This window comes from Rhinatrema bivittatum, chromosome 9 (assembly GCF_901001135.1).
Source record: "Rhinatrema bivittatum chromosome 9, aRhiBiv1.1, whole genome shotgun sequence".
Taxonomy (NCBI): Eukaryota; Metazoa; Chordata; class Amphibia; order Gymnophiona; family Rhinatrematidae; genus Rhinatrema; species Rhinatrema bivittatum.
The window spans coordinates 249,526,928-249,547,569 of NC_042623.1; the positions used below are offsets into that span (position 1 = coordinate 249,526,928).

Consider the following 20,642-nt stretch of genomic DNA (forward strand, 5'->3'; position numbering starts at 1 on the left):
GGCCTCTTGCCCCGCTCCTGTCCCGCCCCCGGACCATCCCGCCCATGCCACACCCCTCCCCACCCCCTTTTGCAAGCTCCGGGACTTACACACGTCCCGGGGCTTTACGTACATCGCCAGGCCTTTTTAAAATAGGCCCAGCATTGATAAATCCTCCAGATTTACACGCATAACCCTTTTAAAATCCAGCCCACAGTGTTTACACAGTTTCTAGTGGATGAGCCATGCCTCCTCATTATGTTTTTCTATATACAGGCCTTCTGCCATCAAGTTACACTCAGTGATGAGATGTATAACCATTTCCAATTCTGTTTTACAGTATGTGCATTTATCTGATTTACCATTTTTCTATGTTGGCTGTGAACCATCTTGTCATAGTCCACTGGACTATGCTGCAATTATCAATCTTTCATCGTTAGTTTTAAACTCACCTCTCCTTAACAACTCCTGTGTCAGATCTTGATCTATCTGTATTTCCCACTGTTTTTGTGCTTTAGCAAATTTTTCTATTTTGTTTGTTGGTCTGACTCTTTAGAAAGTTTTTCCTTGTTTTGCAAATTGTTTTCCCAAATGTTGGTAAATTCTCACTCAGTCCATCTATTTGTTGAAATGATTATTCAAAATTAAGGATGGAGACTGATTTTGGCCGTTCACTTTCATATGTCAGCACTTTTTGAATATTTGGATTTGTTCATGCTATTAGGTATGTTTGAAGGCTTATAATAGCATCTGTATCCATAATCTATTTGCATAAGACACATACTGTCTTGACCTCTTGGAACGTACAATCACAGCATGAGTTTTCTTGTTCTTACATCCAGATGTATAAGATCTTTATCAGACCATTCACAGTTCCAGAACTGTAGGAGAGTGCAGATATTGCAAGTTGATTGACAGCTTGTGCTTTATTCCATGCTGTTAAAGCATTTTTCAATATCAATTTCTGTCTACCATAGTATTCTTTGCTGATCTTTTCTCTCAATAATTTGTGCTAGATTGCTGCACCTTCTTCTATTCCTAAATATTTATAAATGCTTTACTTTACTCCTTGTTCTTTTGTTATAGTTTTCAGTCAAAAAGACATTTTTAGTTTTTACTAATTTTTCTTTAAGGAAGGTTGCCTTTGCACATTTATACTCATAACCGCATATTGTGAAGGCATTCCCATGGGGGTGGGATTGGGAAGGATGGGAATGATTAAGTCAGTGAAGGCAACAATACATTAGTTGTTTTGCCTGGGAAAATTACCTGCAAGAAATGGTACAAGAAAGCAAAACAACCAGCATATTTTTGCTTTGATTATTGATTCAAACTTTCTGGATAAAAACTCCCCGCAGAGTTTGCACCAATATGGGCAGTTTAATTATTGCCCCCATGAGCCTAACTTTCAAACCTATCCATATTACAGCTTTTACACATGTAATTGGATGTGCAGAGATTTTTAAGAACATAAGAAATTGCCATGCTGGGTCAGACCAAGGGTCCATCAAGCCCAGCATCCTGTTTCCAACAGAGGCCAAACCAGGCCACAAGAACCTGGCAATTACACAAACACTAAGAAGATCCCATGTTACTGATGCAATTAATAGCAGTGGCTATTCCCTAAGTAAAATTGATTAATAGCCGGACTTCTCCTCCAAGAACTTATCCAAACCTTTTTTGAACCCAGCTACACTAACTTGCTAGTATTTTATAAACTGTGCAGTGGGAGCTGCACAGTTTGTAAAATACTACGTAGTTCTGCTCTGAAAGTATAAATATGTTTCAGTACGCACAAAGATTTCCAATGCAAGAAAACATACTTTCTCTACCTATTTTATAAAGATATGCACATATATTCTAGATGCTTAAAAAATATATAACATGTACACATAAGCCAATTTATACATGGAGGCAGGTGTTTTATAAAGAATGCACATATACCGTTTTTAAAATATTTAGTTGCGTGCGTTCTTGAAATCATCAGTTTGCTGATACCTCCACCAGTTCACCAGTCCATTTCCAGTTCACTTAGGCCCTCTAGCATGTCACCCTGAACCCGCACCATTTCACTTCCCACCCAAAAATTGCAGCCAGGCTCTCTATCACTTCACTCTGGACCCTTGTCAAACCTCCCACCCAAAACATGTAGCCAACAGACAAGTCTGATTTCACTTGTGCTAATCAATGAGCAGGTGTTAAAGTAAATGAATAAATTAATGTATGCAGGTATCTCTCTTCACAACTATTTATTTATTTATTTATTTTTAATTTTTATATACCGGTGTTCATGTATGACATACAAATCACATCGGTTTACATTGAAACATTGAAACAGAGAAAAGAAATTCACCCAGAGGCGGTACATGGAACAAGGGGTAAAGAAAACTTGGTTAGGGGAAGCTAAGTTATGGGATGGACCATAATAAACAAACAAACAGTTAACAGTATAAAGTAGTCTGTACAATGATAATAGGGAGTAGATGCAAAATACAGCTTGTGTGAGTAACAATCAGAAACCTGCAGCAGAGAATATCAGTAGGGTACATCGTGCCTAGAACTAACTTAATTAGTTCAGAAAGTAAGACTAAGCAGAGGAACGAGCAAGCTGGATGTGAACAAGGGGCTTATGTTCCTGGAAAAGCTTGGCAGAAAAGCCAAGTTTTAAGTTTCTTTCTGAAAAACGAGTGGCAAGGTTCTTGTCAGATGTCTGGAGGGAGCGTTTTCCACTGTGTAGGGCCTGCTGTAGATAAGGCGCGTTTCCTAAGGGAAGATTTTGCTGGGGGGGCATAGAGTGTTCCTCTGATAGGTCTGGTTGATGTGTGAGGATGCAGTTGGGAAGTTAGGTGGAGCGGGGAGATGTCGTGCGTGGCTTTATGGATGGTTGTGAGAAAACTTTAAAGAGGATCCTGTATTTAATGGGCAGCCAGTGGAGGTTCTTAAGGATGGGGGTGATGTGTTCTCTTTTGTTGGTGTTGGTAAGGATTCTGGCAGCGGAGTTCTGAACCATCTGGAGGAGTTTGATGGTGCAGGCCGGGAGCCCAAGCAGGAGAGAGTTGCAATAGTCGATTTTGGTTAGGATGATGGATTGTAGTACCATACGGAAATCGGAATATTCATGGTAGTTTCCATCCGGAAACTACCATGAATATTTCTAAACCCAGCCCAGAGCGCCTTTAGCCTCTGTCGGTAAATATACACATGAAATGGCAACTACGTGTTTAATTGCAAAGTTTGTAAAAAAGCATATCTACGAGTACATGCTACTTATGCAAATATATACTTTGAAAATGTATACCACAATGTTTAGGGTTCCATGTACAGTAGGGATGTGCCGGACTGAGTTTGTTGCATTTGCAGCAATCAAAAAACAGAGTTTAGATAGCCCTGATCTAAAGACCTCTTCCTAAGTAAAGTAGTACAAGTACATCGATGCAATGGGGCAAAATCAGGACTATTCTGCCTGGTAGGGTAGACCTGCAATGCGACTGCCAGTGGATCACAGAATACGTAGAGGTTGTTATTGTCACCACTGTAGCTTTCCTCTTGCATCAGGGTGTAAACCTGATGCAATAACTGTGCAAAAGGAATAAATATGGAGAAATATATTTCTGTCAATAATGGGGCACCTATCAGTGGATAGCCATCTTTTAGCATAAAACAGAGACAATGAGTACATTTTTGGATGAGAGAGTCCGTAAAAGTGAAGCAAAATGATATCCTGTGTTCCGTTGGGGCCTGAATTATCAATGTTTTTTTCCATATGAACAGAAGTCCTTTGATAATTCAGAACTAGAAACCTTTAATGATGAGGAATTATTTTCAAAATAAAAAGTATGGTAAGGGACGAATACAAGATTACAATATGAAATACAAAAGTACAGAAATTTCACATGTAATGTTTAATGCAATGTATTATAAACCACTTTCAAACCAGTTTTAAAAGCATTTGAGGAAGGTTGAAATCCATCCATTTTACAATTTAAAACTGGTTTGAGACTGGCTTTCAATAGACACTCATAAAAATCTCTACAATCTATGCAATATATGGCTGGAAGAGAAGATCCTTCTATTTACTATGAGGTAACCTTGATAGATGAAGCTGTGACAGTCTGATTTTTTTTTTTTTTCGGTTTGTTTTACCAAGAGAAACAAAGCAAGATCATTAATCACTGGCTTCGGTGAGACATAGATGTAATTTTTAGAAACAAAATCTGCGTGTTTGTGTGTGAGTATGTGTGCACCTCATGAACAACTTGACGATGATCTCATATGCAGAGTCAAACATATTTAATGAACATTCATTTTATCTTTCAAAGGAGCATTACTTTAAATCCAACACACTTCCGGAACCATCTTCGTCAAGCCACTGTGTTTAGATCTTTGGAAAGATATCCTGAAGCTGCCAGGTCTGTTTGCTAATATTTATGTGAATATCAACTATATATCTAGTAGCAACTTGCATAATGCCCTTCTATAAATTATTATTTTCCATACCCACTTCATCTATCTATAGCATGTTTAATGCATAAAAACATCTTCTCTGTGAGACATTTTGCAACATGATATTATATCTTGGTTGTAGTATTTGGTTGCTGTGAAATCTTGATCTCATTAACAAAATGCTGGCAACTACTAATTATAAACTGACACGTGTATGTGCAGTAAATGTCTTGAAATCCATAGAGGATAAAATACTGAGCTCTTGAATTTTTACAGACCAAAACCATAGAAAAGAAATATGACAACTAAAGGGGAAAAAAAACCCCACTATTCCATTTCTCTGTTTTGGACATTTCTACAGGTTTATTAATAAATAATGTGTTTCTCTTCATCAAGAGAATAAAATAAGATAAGGGAGTAGAGAGACCTTTTGGGACATTATCGAAAGACCTTCTCACATTTTTCTGTTTACTGAGATTAAAATCCTTAGGGGCAGATTTTCAAAGCTCTACAATTGTAAATCCGGGAGGATTTACGCGCGTAGGGGGGGTTACGCGTGCCGGGCCTATTTTCAAAAGGCCCGGCGGCGCGCATAAAACCCCGGGACACGTGTAAGTCCCGGGGCTTCAAAAAAGGGGCGGGGAGTGGGCGGAGAAGTCCGGGGCGAGGCGGGGCCGGAGCCTCCAGGCATAGCGGCCATTTGCTGCTGTGCCCGGGATCGCGGGCCGGCCATCGGCCGGCGTGCACAACCTACGCCTGCCCGGAGGCAGGCGCAACTTATAAAATAAAGGTTAGGGGAGGGGTTTAGGTAGGGCTGGGGGGGCGGGTTAGGTAGGGGAAGGGTGGGAAAGGTGGGGGAGTGGAGGGAACGGGGAAAACCAGCAGGGCTCCCCAAGGGCTCGGCACGCGCAAAGTGCACTATTATGCACCCCCCTTGCGCACGCCAACCCTGGATTTTATAACATGCGTGTAGATGCGCGTGCATATTATAAAATCGGGCATACATTTGTGCATGCCGGGTTGCGCGCACAAATGTGCGCCCACGCGTAGGTATTAAAATCCGGCCTATAGAGAATACCAAACATAACCTTTGTCAATGAAATGAAGATAAATCTTGCTGCTGCCAATGCCACAATAAATAGAAGAGGTCTGATTCAAACATTTTGCTTTCTGTTTCATAGTAAGGATTTACATGCTAAAAAAGATCTGAGGTCCACATATGTATCAGTGAGCCAGATAACTTGTCACAGATATGCAGCGGGGCACAACTCCTGATGAATATACTCAGCTAAAGCTATCTTCCTAATGTTACCTTAATAACTTAGCTGTGCTACTGTATGTTTGCCTGGATAACTTTAAACCTACCCAACTATATTCTGAATATAGCAGGGCAAGTTAAAAACAAAAAAAAAAAAGAGAAAATCCTCTTGCCAACTGGCTCCAGACGCATCCAACAGGATTGATCAAGTCTTGGGTTTACCACAATGCATGCATGGAATTGTAGTCTTATTTTCTTAGGGCATGCAATAAGGAAATCAGAACTACCAGTCCCTCCATACGATGGGGTCAACCCAGAACTGGATCATCCCTGATGGGCAAATTTGGAGCCAGTTAGCAGTCCTAGTTCTGGCAGTGGCTCAGTCTCCACCTCGCTTTGAATATGGATCTCAAAATATCTAAATCTCCAGACTAAAAGATCTGAATTAGACCACAAAGTTTTCACTGTTGCAGACTCATTTTTCAATTGATTGCATAACTTGACAAATTCACTTTAGGGCACTATGGAGATAACTGAATATGAATCTCCTTACTTTTTGTGCATGAAATACATCATGTCCTCAAGCAACAAAGGATGAAGAGAATCATTTCTATTTTTACATGTTTTTGGTTCCAAATGTCAGGGGATTGAGATTCACTCAACCAAGAACATTGTAATGATATTGATCACTTCAAGTCAACCTTACTAAACAAGATGACTGTATTAGAGATATGTGAGCTGGTTCAGATTTAATTGATCTACTTCCATAGCTAGATTCGTATTTCCAAGCAGGTGTGCGCCATTCATAGTGCATAGTGGTGCACAGTCACCAACAACTATGGAAAGAGGGGTGGCGCACACCACCCATGGAGCCTGACCTGAGGCCTCCTCAGTGCTTTACCGAAGCCTCCCCAGGCCTGACCCCCGGGTCCAACATCAAAATGGTGCCGGTCTCAAGGCTGGCCAGCACCATTTTGTGGTATGGTCTCACATCAAAATGTCTCTAGCCGGCCCTGAGACCAATGCCATTTTGATGTCACTATGGCACCGGTGTCACAATCGACTGACACCATTTCTAAGAGATGTTGGGGGGGGGCAGGATGCATCCCTACTCCCCCTTCTTTTTTGTTTTTTTAACCAGGACCCTTTCAGAAATTTTAAGTGGGGGCCAGGGTGTTTCCTGGCCCCAGCACCTTTTTTGTGGGGAGGGCCATTTCCAGGGGCTTTTTTGGGGGGCTTTTTGTTGGGGACTTTTTTTTTGGTGCACCACCGACTTATGCACCTGTTTTCAAATTCTTGCCAACTTTCTCCTGATTAAATCCAAGCTAGTTTGGCTCAGTTTGCCAATATCCAATCTAACTCAGTGTTGTGCCGGCTGCATCCACTCCGCGGCCAGGCCTGCTCACCTTTCTCGTCCATCCACAAGCTCCAGGCTCTCCCACTTCACAGTCGCAGCCAGTTTGCGGTGTCCTCGGCTCCCCCATGCTCAGTCTCCCATCCAGGCCTCACAGCGGGGCTAGACATCCACCGTGGTGTCAGCCCCGCCCCGAGGCGCACGCGCGTGGACCACCTGGCCCCTTAAAAGGCCAGGGGCGGATCCCACCCCCGTGGCGCGCCCTGATTGATGGCTGCATTAAAGGAAGTGGTCTGACACCACTTCCTCGCCTTGCAATCGGGTCGTACACTCCGGTGTCTCTAGTTTGCCTTCCAGCGTCTCTTGATCCAGCATCTCCTGTTCCAGCATCTCTTGTTCCAGTGTCTCCAGTTCCAGCATCTCCTGTGTCTCCTGTTCCAGCATCTTCTGTTCCTTTGTCTCTCCATTCCTGGTAGTATCCTTCGGACTGATCTCACAGTACTGAGCATTGCTTGTTCCTGACAACTCTTGATTGCTGCCTGGATCTGACCTCTGCCTGTTCTCTGACTATTCCTGATCACTGCCTGGAACTGGCCTCTGCCTGACCACTGACTACTCCTGATCGCTGCCTGGAACTTGACCTCTGCCTGACCACTGACTTCTCCTGATCACTGCCTGGAATATGACCTCTGCCTGACCTGATTACTTCCGGATTGACTATAGGTACTGACCCCTTCTTCGGCTGACCATTCTGAACTGTTACTCTGGCCTTTATCCTCGCTATCCACTCTGTCTCTCTGTTCTGGCCTCCTGTGACCTCTGGTCATTCTTGTTTGGACATCGACCGCGCACCCTTGTTCATGGTGGGCACTCCTCTGCACTTCCTCTCTAGGAGACCCTGTGAGGCCCACCTAAGACCAGGCAGCCCGGGTAACCAAGGGCTCAACCTGAGGGAACCCCGGGTTGATATTGGTGAAGCTCCAGTTAGCCTCTGTCTCCTCCTGTGCTCCGCCTCCTGGTGGCAGGCACTCTCTGGGTCCGATCGGAGGGCCATACCAATCCTGCACCAGGCCAAGGGTCCACCTCCAGCACAACACTCAGCTCTGTTTCTTGTCACTCAGATTATTGAGCTTGGCCAATGAAGACTCACCTAGCATTTAACTGCTGTAATATTGCTACCAAAATACATAGGAGTGAATTTTCAAAGGAGTTAAATGCATAAAAGTAGCAAATATCATAGCAATTTTCAAAAACCCATTTATGCACATAGGGGGTAATTTTCAAAGGAGTTACGCGCATAAATGTAACTACTATTGTAGCAATTTTCAAAAGCCATTTACTCACGTAAAGTGCACTTATGCGAATAAATCCTATGGACGATTCAATGGCATATATTGTAGCAATTTTCAAAAGCCCACTTACTCAAATAAAGTGCATTTACATGCGTAAAACCCAGATTTACGCATGTAAATGCTTTTTCAAATCTGGCCCATAAAGTCCATTTACTCACTTAAAACCTTTTGAAAATTACCTCCATAGGTTATATGAGAAATCTTCCTATCCACATTCCAGCAAGAAAGTTGGGCAATTATGTGCGGGATCACACTACAAATCAGAGCCAGCTCAAAAACTTAAGTCAATTAGGAAAATCTTGAGATTTTTATTTGTTAAATATATTTGTATTAAGAGATAAATATGAACATAAATATATGGCTGGATTAATTAAGAGTATTGCTGTGTTGCAGCATTAAGAAAGCATTTTTGGGGTCATTTCACAAGGGAATTATTGACTATTGGAGGAGCAAGATCACCTGGCAGGAGACCATTTTGGTGTGGCAGAAAGTGATCCTGTAGCTAGAACCTGCCCTCCAAGTGATGCATTATCTAGGGGCATGTGCCCAGGGAGGAAAGGTTAAGACATCCATTGTAGTTGGTGATTCAATCATTAGGAATGTAGGTAGCTGGGTGACTGATGGGAGTGAAGATCAATTGGTAACTTGCCTGTCCAGTGCAAATGTAATGGACCTTATATTCCACCTAGATAGGATTTTAGAAAGTGCTGGGGAGAAGCTGGTCATTGTGGCATGTGTGGGTACCAATGACATAGAAAGGTGCAGAGGGGAGGTTCTGGATGATAAATTTAGGCTCTTAGGAAGGAAATTCAAATCCAGTACCCCCAGGGTTGCATTCTCAGAAATGTTCCCCATTCCATGTGCAGGATCTGAGTCAGGCAGAGCTCCAGATACTCAAAACATGCCAGAGACAATGGTGTAGAGAAGAGAGATTTAGATTTGTTAGGAACTGGGGAACATTTTGGAGAAAGGGGGAGCCTATTTTGATGGAATAGGCTCTACCTTAACCAGAATGGAGCTAGGATCCTGGTGCAAACTTTTAAAAAGGAGATAGAGCTGCTTTTAAACTAGACTATGGGGAAAGCAAAAGTCACTCAAAAGCACATGGTTCAGATGTAAAAGATGGCGTAGAGTCAAGCATGATAAAAATCCTGCAGAAAATAAAATGCACTATGGAATCCTTATGGATAGAAATTCCATGTATGATGGGTAAGAATATAGCAGTGGGTATATACTGCCAGCCAAGATGAAGAAACAGATTGTGAAATGCTAGTTAAAATTTTTAAAGCAAATAAATTTGGCAACACATTAATAATGCAAAATTTCAATTACCCCAGTATTGATTAGGTCAATATCTCATCAGGACATGCTGGAAAGATTACATTTCCAGATGCCATAAATGACTGCTTCATGGAGCAGCTTGATCTAGAACCAACAAAAGGAGAAGTTATTTAGATCTAGTCCACAATGGAATGCACAACCCAGTGCAAGGGGTTACTGTGGTGGAACAACTAAGCAATAGTGCTCGATATGCAATCAAATTTGACATAATCACTGGAAGGAGTATACTAAGTAAAACTACTTCTGTAACATATAACTTTAAAATGTGAGACTATGGTAGAATGGAGAAATTAGAAAAAAAAACTATAAGGAGCAGTTACAAAGGTTAAAAGTTTTCATTAGGTATAGACATTGTTTAAAAATAGATTTTGGAAGCCCAGATAAAATGTATTCCATGCAGCAAAAAAGGTTGCAGGAAGACTAAATAACTGCCAGCATGGTTTAATGGTGAAGTAAAAGAGGCAATTAAAGCTAAAAGGGCATTACTCAAAAAATGGAAAGCAGTACCAAATGAAGAAACTAAGCAAGAGCATAAGCACTGGCAAGTTAGATGTACAATAGTAGTAAGACCAAGACAGAATTTGAGAGGAAGCTTGCCAGTAAAGCAAAAATATTTGAAGCAAAAAGCCTGTAAAAGAATCAGAATAGCTACTAGAAGACCAAGGGGCAAAAAGGATGTTCAGGCAGGATGAGAAAAACCAGAAAAATTGGATGAAACATTTGCCTCAATCTTTATGGAGGAGGATGCTGGGGACGTACTCACATAAGAAACATTCAATAATGGTGATGCTTCTGAACAATTAAAACAAATATCTGCAACAATGGAAAATAGCATCCACCACAAAGTTGTAAAAGAACTAAAACATGAATGTTTTAATCTGTTTCTAGTAATCTCTGATCTATCACATAAAACATCTGAAGACTGGAAGGTGGTCAATGTGATGCCGATTTTTAAAAGGAACTCCAAAGATGTTCCTGGAAACTACAGACCATTCAGCCTGACATCAGTGCTGGGCAAAATGGTAGAAGCCATTCTTAAAAAAAAAATCACTAGCTATATAGGTAGACATTGTTGTGATCCTGCCCGTGAGAAGCATGGGCAGGCTCTTACCTTCACAGCCAGTCGGGCTGCTGACGCTGCTTGCTTTCTCACTGAATCAGCTGGGGCTGTCCCTGCAGCTGTTCCTGCCTTCTCCCGACGTGCTGCTGCGATCCCGGGACCTTTCAGCCAGCAGGGAGGCCGTCCTTGCCAGTGCCTGCTCCAGCCCGGGTCCTTGCCCAGCAGGGAAGCCGTCCCTGCCGGTGCCTGCAGCCTGCTACAGCTCTCTACTCTGCCTGCAGTCTCTCTGTTCTCCCTGCAGCCAGCTTACCTCGCTTCTGCCTTCCTGCTTCAGCCTTGCTGTGTGGAACGGTGACCTGCCTTCACCCAGCTCCAGTCCAGGGCTGCTCCACTGCTTCCCTGGGTCCTCCACGTGGCTGAGGACGCCACCAGCTTCCAGCTCTTCTCTCCAGCTTCCTAGGGCGCGGGCGCGCACCTCTCTGCTCTTCTTCAAGGGCCAGCCAGGTGTGGCCCCCTGCTGACCCCTCCCTGGGCGTTGCCCACCTCAGCCCTACTAAAGGACTCAGCTTTCAGTCTGTCTTTGCCTTCGCAAGGAGTTGGTCACTCCTGTGATCCTTCGCTCCAGGAAGTCGTCCATGTTCCAGCACTTCTGCAAGGTCCTGTGTTTCTTGTTACCTGTCGGAGCTCCTCGTCCAGTCCTGATGTCTGCCTGCCGTTCCAGTCCCAAGGTCTGTCTCTTCGTCCAGTACTCGGGTTCCAGTCCTGATGTTCCTGCTGTTTCAGATGTCCATGTTCCAGCCCTGAGGTGTGTCTCCTGTTCCAGTATCCGTGTTCCAGTCCTGTTGTTCCTGCTGTTCCAGATGTCCTTGAACATAAATATATGGCTGGATTAATTAAGAGTATTGCTGTGTCTTAATCCTTGTTCCTGATCCTGATGCTTTAACCTGCCTTGTGCTGCCAGGAGTGCAGCGTATCCTTGCCTTGTGCTGCCAGGAGTGCAGCGAACCTGCTTCCTCTTTCCTGTGCTCTCCCGCTCTCTGCGTGGTCCGCGACCAGCCTTCCAGGGCTGTGTAGGGCGCGCATGGGACAGGGTGGTCCGCGACTCAGTCCCGCGGGTGGTCTGAGTAGGGCGCCCTGAGGGACGGTGCTCATGTCTTCCTTCAGCCCTCGTTCCTGATTCCACCTCTGTGCATCCAGTCCTGAGTCCACGTCTTTGCCTGAGTCCACGTCTAAGGATCCTGCATCTATGCCTGAGTCCACGTCTATGGATCCTGCACCTCGTTCCTGAGTCCACTTCTATGCCTGAGTCTACGTCGTTCCTGAGTCTCGTCTGAATCCATGTTCCAGTCTTCGCTGCCCTGGCCTCCATCTGGCCTGCCGCTTCGTGCCGTACCCTGCGGCAGGTCCGAAAGGGCTGGGAACGGTCGGAGGACTGTTCACAAGACCAACATTGCGTTGTTGGGTCTCCCGAAGCGTGCAGGTCCGGAGGAGGGCCTGTCTTCCATGTCTCTCCAGCCCTGCTCCCGTCCAGCCCATGCTCGGGCATGCCACGCCTCCCGCGGCACCTCTTCAGAGCCCTCTGGGGTCGAGCCGTGGCCCAAGGACACACATCACCCAGGAGTGGGATCGCTCTCCTAGCGCTCCACAACAGACATAGCTTAATGAAAAAGTGTCAGAATGGTTTTAGCAAAGGAAAATCTTGCTTACCAATCTTTTAGGTTTTTTGGAAGGTATAAATAAACATGTAGATAAAGGTAAACTGGTTGATATGGTGTATTAGAATTTTCAGAAAGTATTTGATAAAACCCCCCATGAGATATTCCTCAGGAAAATAAAACATCATGGGATAGGAGACAATATTCTATTGTGGATTGATAACTGGATAACAGAAAAGAGAGAGTAGGGCTAAATGGTCAGTTTTCCAAATGGAGAAAGGTCATTAACAGAGTACCATAGGAATTGGTACTAGAACCTGTGCTGTTTAATATATTTATAAATGATCTGGAAAAGGGAACAATGAATGAGGTGATCCAATATGCAAATACAAAATTATTCCAGTTGTTAAAACAGCAGATTGTAAGGTACTGCAGAAGGACCTTGTGAGACTAGGAAACTAGGAAACTGAATGGCAGATGAAATTTAATGTGGAAAAGTGCAAAATGCTGAACATAATGAAAAATAATCCCAACTATAGGTATATGATGCTGGATTCTGTATTGGGCATTACCATGCAGGAAAAGGACCCTGGAGTACTTGCGGACAATATGTTGAAATCCTTGGCTCAGTGTGCGGCAGCAGTCAAAGAAGCAAATGATCTGAAAATGGATGGGAGACTAAAAAGGAATATATCATATTGCTTCTTAATCGAGCAATGAAGCAACTGCACCTTGAGTATTCTGTGCAGTTCTGGTCACCCCATCTCAAAAAATCAAAGTGTAACTAGAAAAGGTGCAGAGGAGGGTGATAAAAATGATAAACAACATGGAACAGCTCTCCCGTGATGAAAGGCTATGCAGACTAGGGTTATTCAACTTGGAAAAGAGGTGGTGGAGACATGATAGTTTATAAAATCACGAATGGGGTGGAATGGATAAGCAAAACATGGATATTTACCCTTTGAAAAACATTAAAATAAGGGGACACGCCATGAAACGAGCAACCAGCAGATTTAAAACAAATAATAGAAAGTACTTTTTCACTCAATCTGTTGGCAGAGCACATGGTCAAGGCGACTATCAGAGCATGGTTTAAAAGAGGTTTGGACAAGTTCCTAGAGGGAAAGTAAATTTTTTTTATCATGATTGTATTCTATTGTTAATTTATGCTATTGTATTGTTTATCATGTTAGATGTGTCAGCTATGTTAATGTCAAAATTGTTAATTATGATTTTTTTTATGTAAATTGTGTAATCTGCACTAAAGAGCTGCACTGTAAGTGGCAGAATATAAGTTTTAATAAATAAATAAAATTATTAAATAAAAGTCCCTAACACATTCTTAGCCAGGTAGACTAGAGAAAGCGATTGCTACCTAGGAATGAGTAAAAATGAATGGATCTACTCTTTGGGATCTGCTGGCTAGTGGTGACCTGGACTGGCCACAGTCAGACACAGGATGCTGGGCTCAATGGAACTTGGACTGATCCAGCATGGCATTTCTTGTGCTTTTATTGCTAGGGGGAAAAAAACAACTTGGGATTAAAACACAGAGGAGGAAAGAAAATACCACAACTATTAATATATAAATGCAGTTTGTTTCAGAGAAGATCCATTTCTGGAACCAATAAACAAATTACTATGTAAGGTAACAGTATGTAACTTACTAGTATGTAACAAACCTTCTGAAGGACATAATAGAGCACCACAAAGATAGGAAATAGCAGAGAACAGACTGGGGCAGAACATTAAAAATTGTTCAAGATCCAAGATGGCCGCAACTAAGCAGTCTGTGTAAGCTCCATCTGCTTTTTCTTCAGCTTTTGCCTGTTTTATATGCCTCACTCTGCTCAGAAACACAGGGAAAGGGAGAAAACTTACCCTGCAGTCTCTTCTGATCCCTCTGCTTCTGTTCTGATGGATACCCAAGTTGTACGCGGGACCCGATCAGGAGTGTTGTCCATGGAGGTGGAGGCAGGAGAGTTTTTGCTGGCTTCCCCTTCGGAACTGTCAACTTCTCTCTCCCCGATTGTAAGGGTTCCTCTGGCAAACCCGGCTGCCTCCAGGGACCCGGATGTGATGTCGGGAGGGACAGATGCTGCTGATGCCCCACAATCCCGTGCAGGGTCAGACCATCTGAGGAGTTACAAAACTGCACCAGCAAACCTAAAGACTCCAGCAGCTCCAGTCCATTCGCCAGTCATTCCAGCTGTCCCAGAAGCCTCAGTCCATGCACAGGAGACTCCACTCCAGGCTGCACCCACAGTACTGAAGACTTCAAGCTGGGCTGCACCAGCAGATTCAAAGACTCCACTCCAGGCTGTGCTAGTAAATGCAAAGAATCCAGCATCTGCTGCCTGTGCAGTCCCAGCTTCAAAGAATCCAGTGACTGCTCCCTATGCAGTCCTGGCTCCAGTTAATCCAGTGCTAGCTGTCCAGGCCACTCCAGCTCCAGCAAGTCCAGTATTGGTTATCCAAGCTAGTCCGGCTCCACCTAGTCCAGGGCCAGCCATCTTCACAGCTCCAGATCTTTCACAAGTGGAACCTACTCCAGGCTCCTTCAATGAAGTCGCTCCAGGCCGAGCCAGCTCCTTTGACAGCTCTGCTTCTGGCCATTCCAGCAAATTCAAAGATTCCATGCCAGGCTGTCCCAGCAGCCCCAGCCTTTGCACTGAGGTCAGCACCAGCTGTCTTTACAGCCCCAGTACCTCTCTCTACTCCAATAAATTCAGCCTTGTGCTGACCATGCAACTATAGCTCTTGTTCATGTCTCAGTGAATCTGGATCCAGCTGTCCTTATGGCTCTAGTTTGTTATGCCAGTCGGCCATGGACATTGCAGCCGACCATGCTCACCTCACCGGAGCAGCTTCCAGTTCCGCTGCAGGGCTTTGGAGAGGCCCGCAGCGTGCCGCTCCTCTTCGCAGCCTGCCCCGCGGGCAAGAACCCTCCATTTGCAGCAGGAATGCTGCCGCTGAGTTATGCTTCCACCCAGGGTTCTCCCTAGGCACATGCGTGCGCTACCAGGATATCATTTAAAGGGCCCAGGGTGGGAACCCTGGTCCGGCCCCGTTGTTGACATCACTGCGAGGGGCCTATTTAACTCCTCCTCTGCTCCTCAATGATCGACTTAGCATCGAGTTCCCTTCTGCTGAATCCGCTGCTATCACTATGGACTTCTCCTTCCTGTTCCTGCTTCATCAGTGTGAGACTTCCTTGGGTACCTGCTCCTCAGGGGGGCCTCTTCCTTGTCTCTGGCTATCTGCTCCTCAGAGGGCCCTGCACCTCATATTTCTACCATCCCCATTCCTCAGGGCTACTTCTGGAACCTTTTCCTACAGTGAGTATTCCGGTCCCCAGACCTCCTCCGTATCATCTCTTCTGAAAAACCTTCATCGGTGTACCCCGCTCTGTGGCCCATTGCCATACTGCTACTGAGGAACCCTCACCGGTGTACCCCGCTCTACGGATCCATGCCACACCATCTCTACTGAGGACCCCTCATCGGGGTACCCCGCTCTGCGGACCCACGGCACCACTGTGACTGTGTACGCTCCGGCAGCTCCATTCCTGGGGCCACCCTCTCTAACCTTTCCTGCCTCTGCTTCGCTCTCTCGTCCATATCTAACTGTTGTTGTATTACACACCCAGCGACCAGACCTCGCCTCCCAACGTTGAGGCTCCGTGGGGCTCCTCCCCGTGAGCATTACCATCTCTCACCTCTGCCCAAGGGCCTACGAACCTACAAATCATAGCAGAGTTCTTGACCGGTGAACTTGGCACAAGCTAATTCTTCAACTCCAGTTCTTGGCACTGAACCAGTGAAGTCAGCGCCAGTTGTATCTACAGCGCCATTGCCTAGGCTTGCACTATTGGATTCCATGACAGCTGCTTCTTCAACTCCAGTTAATGTTCCACACTGTTCAACACTGCTGTTCCTATGGCTCTAGTGCCTGTTTCCATGTCAGTGGAATCTGCTTCAGACACTGTTGCAGCTGCAGTGTCTGTTCTTACCCTGGCAAACTGTTTCTTCAGCACCATTGCCTGCCCTTACATCCAAAGCCAGTACCAGCTGTTCTTACAATGATGGTTTCTGCTTCTGTATCAGTAAATTCAGTCTCCGCATCAGAGAGTCTGACTCAATTTGCTTTAGCAACTCCAGGTCTGGAAATTTCATCTCTGGTTTTACTTACCCCAGAAGTTCCAGTCCTGGTGTGACTGGAAAGTCCCGTTCGAGTCACCTTGCCAGTTTTAGTTCCTGTCATGTTAGTGACTCTAGTCCTTGCTCTAGTTGCCAAGAGGTCTTATTGCAATACCTCCCAGCCCCACTCCAGCTCCAGACCCAGACTCCAGGTTGAACCCTGTTCTTGATTTCAGACCAGCCAAGTTTGGCCCGGTTCCTGGTACCAACCTGGTAAAGTCTACTCCAACCTATACCTCTCCAGGTTGAATCTGAGATCCAGGAGAACTTTGAGGGTGACCAGAGTCCACCCATAGGAGGGGCAGATTCTGTCAGGGCCAATAGGGATTGAACCCATGGCCCTGAGTGTTCAAGGCTGGGAGTCCTATCAGCTGAGCTGCAGAGGCAGCTGGCTGTAAGGAATCATAGTACATTTATTCTTTGGGTCAGAGAGAGCTAGACATGCTGCCATTGGACTAGCAAATAGGTGTGTCCCAAATTAAAGGTTGAATATAAAGCCCCATAGCCTGACACACTCTTGCTGGTCCAACAGTCATCACCAAGCTTGCTCTGAGAACCACTGTCTCTCCCAGCCTTGTTCCTGCCTCTGGTCCGCTTCCTGTCTCACTCACGGTTCCTGGTATATGGGCAAGCCCTCACTCCTGCCTGAATTCTGCCCAGTAATTGACCCCTGTTAGATTGCCTGCTCCACCTTCTTGCCGATCCGAAGCATGCCTTATGCCCAGGCATAGCACCTTCCTCACCTTACCAGAGCAAGTCCGTGACACAAACAGCCATGTTCTTAATTATGTTGTAATGTCTTCAACCATTTGAACAACATGTACAATAATGTGTACAGCGATGATAGTAAATCTATGTGCTGTAGTGTTAGGCTTCTTTCAGTTCTCCCTCAAATGACTTTGGAGTGCATTCTATTTGTATTCCAAACATATTTGAGTTTATTTATTTGAAACTTTCCTGAAAAGCTAGATCTGTACTATATGGCATTTTTTGCAAACAGCAGCTCTGTGTTGAATACTGAAAAACATTAAGTGTTCATGGCACCCAAAATAAATATAAATGACAGATTTGCATACAACGAACTGATTAAGTTAAATTTGCATCTGCCTCGATTAAGCCAAAATCTTAATAAGTACACAACAGTAAAGGACCCAATGTGAGCACCAGGTAAAGGATAAGGGAGTTTCACTATTCGTTCTCTTTCTTTCTAAATGAACCTCCCGTTACTTTATTTAGTGGTATCATGGAATATTTATATGGGGCAATTTTTAAACCCCACAGTGTGCTTATGAGCTCACGAGTACTTTGCGCTTTGTGCCTGCAAGATCTGCAAGCACATTTTCAAAGGGAAACTGCCTGCAGAGATTCCTTTGGAAATGCAGGCCCAGTCCACAGCATGAAAATCAAATCCCAGCACATTCCCTGGCAGCGCCGCCCTCTTCAGCCACAGCAATGACCTTTGGCAGCACAGATAAAATGACCTGCACCTTAAACCAACAAGGGTACTTTTACTCACAAAGAGAGAGGGTGATTTCAGCCCCCGTTGTTATCAGGGTAACCATGTAGTTACTTGGATGAAATCCTTTCCATGATAACCCTCTGGGTAACACAACGTCATATTAATTGCAACCTCTGAGATTCAAAATTGCCTCCTATTAATTTCTTTAATCAACTTACAAATAAATTACTGTTTCCCATCCTGTAATTGGAGTTTTATATATTTTGCAAATATATATATACGTATTATATATATTTGCAAATATGGAGAATTTTTAGCAGTTTTACCTGTTTGTGAATATTCATGATGACACTCAGGCAAATTAGCCATGAATATGCATTTTGGCATCTTTCAGTGGCATCATCCAGTTTTCTGATTTCTCCTGCAAACCAACAGATACACCAAAAGTAGTTTTTCAGATCATACCTATCTCATGAATGAAGAGAAAATTAATCCGGGAAGTCAAGAGAGAGCGAGAGAGATGGGGGCAGGGTCGGGAGGAGGGGACAGGGATTGATATGTGCATTTGGATTGGATTCTATCCTCCTAATCTGTGTCATTTTTAGAATTCAGCCGAGGTCCATATATCAAAGAAAACAGGGCATCGTTATCTTACTATGATGCCTTCGTTATATGCACGGCTGTAATTTTCAAACCATCAGCATCTGTTATGTTTACGGCGTGCATATCTGATCACTGTGCACCCCCAAGTGGTGAAACTGAGCAGGTGTCCCAGGAAATAAGGGAAACAGCGAAACTTGTTTTAAATCGAACCCCCACAGCTTGAAAAATAACCTTGCTAGCCCAGGAAACAGCAGTTTGCCTGGTAATCCTTGTCAGAAACACAACAGCAGATTGAACGCATGCTACAGTATTACCCAAGTCTCACGTCTCTTACTCTGTTATTATTATAGCACTGAGCTTTTCTTGGGGAAATGCCTGTCCCTTTTGGTTTCTCCTCCAGAAAAGGGATGGGCTGAAGTGATCCCGAAAGCCCACATACTATAGAATCTTTCCCCCACTGGTCCCATCTAAGGTAGTTCGGCTGCAGAAATTCCAGTTTATACACAGTAATGGTGAATCTGGCAATGTCTGCGTAGGGAGGGTACATTTTTAAACTGCCTACCATGTCTGAGGGTACTTTTCACACCTGGAGTTTAGCCAGAACTTCCAAAATGAATTCATGTGCATGAATCTGCTTTGAAAAATGTTGGGCATCCATCGAACCCGCTGTGGCAATACAAGCACAAAGTTACACCCACACATACCCTTGTACCACCCCAGCTCCATCCCGGAATGTCTACTCACTACCAAGTACATTTTCAAAGGGGTTAGGCGTGGAAAAGCAACATTATGCGTGTGTAAGTAACATATATTCCCTTATAGGCTAGGTTGTAAACATTGAAAGCAGGCCCATATTTTCAGTTTCACATGCACATTTTGCCAGCACCAAAAAAGAAGCTGCTTTGGGCATTCTAGGGCGAGTTCAAGATGTACTGGCAGAAGTGGCTGTTTTACAAGAGGCACATGCATATAAATGATCAAACCTATTAGTCCAGTTTTACACCTGCTAATTGACTAGAGCAAGTGAAATTGCTCTTGTTTGTTCTGTGCTATTTTGGGGTGAAAGGTGAATTAGTGGGGGCTCAGTATGAAGTGCTAGAGGGTGTAGGTGAGCTGCAGATGGACTGTGTATTTTCCAAACAATAAAGCATAGTTTAGAAAATATCTGTCTGTGTGTATAAATCAGGTTTATTGCACATACATGCTATAAATAATTTTGTGCCTAAATGTGCATATGTTTATAAAATAGGTAAATGTATATTTATTTATAATTTATTAACTCACCCATCTATAATTCTAGGCAGCATACATATTAATGTATGCAAAAATCATTAACATCACAAAATTGATAAAAGACAATAACAGTAAAAAATAAATAAAAACTACAAATTCCATTAAAGACAATACAATATAAACCATAAAACATTTGAGAACTGCAGTCTCAGTTCAACCACTCTAGATAAATTATATTACACCTAGCCTGAAAAGGCAAGAAAAAGGCAGTAATAAATAGGCTTTTGCTGAAACTTTTTTTAAACAAATGCTCACTGAAATACAATAGGTATGATTTTAGACTTTTGCGAAACCTTAATAAGTCTGATTCTTTTCTTACAACATCTGGCAATGAATTCCATAGTAAAGGCCCAGAAACTTAGAAAATTCTTTCACGACTGGTCTAACTGGACTTGCCAGAATGAGGGAATTTCAAGCAAGCTTATCAAAGAAGATCTGAGAACTACTTAGTATTTTATAAAGTTTGCAGCTTCTTCACAGTTTATAAAATACTTGGATAATGTCTGCATATCTATGTACGCGCGCAAATGCTCTGCCACAAATATTGCCACCCTTATTTTCAGACTGAGGAATATTCACAAAAGAGCATTTGCACACATAATTGAACAGTCAGAGATTTATTCTAATACTCTATAAATTGTGCAGT

At 43.8% G+C, this 20,642-nt stretch overlaps 1 protein-coding gene across 2 annotated transcripts in view; it reads left to right on the forward strand.

Moving 5' to 3' along the window:
- The window catches only part of SPATA16 (spermatogenesis associated 16), a 317,457-nt gene that overhangs the window by 148,109 nt on the left and 148,706 nt on the right, over positions 1-20,642 (forward strand). For both annotated transcript variants that reach the window (XM_029617036.1, XM_029617037.1), the window contains exon 4: positions 4,299-4,388. In XM_029617036.1, coding sequence (XP_029472896.1) covers positions 4,299-4,388 — 90 coding nt within the window. The remainder of the gene's footprint in view (positions 1-4,298; positions 4,389-20,642) is intronic.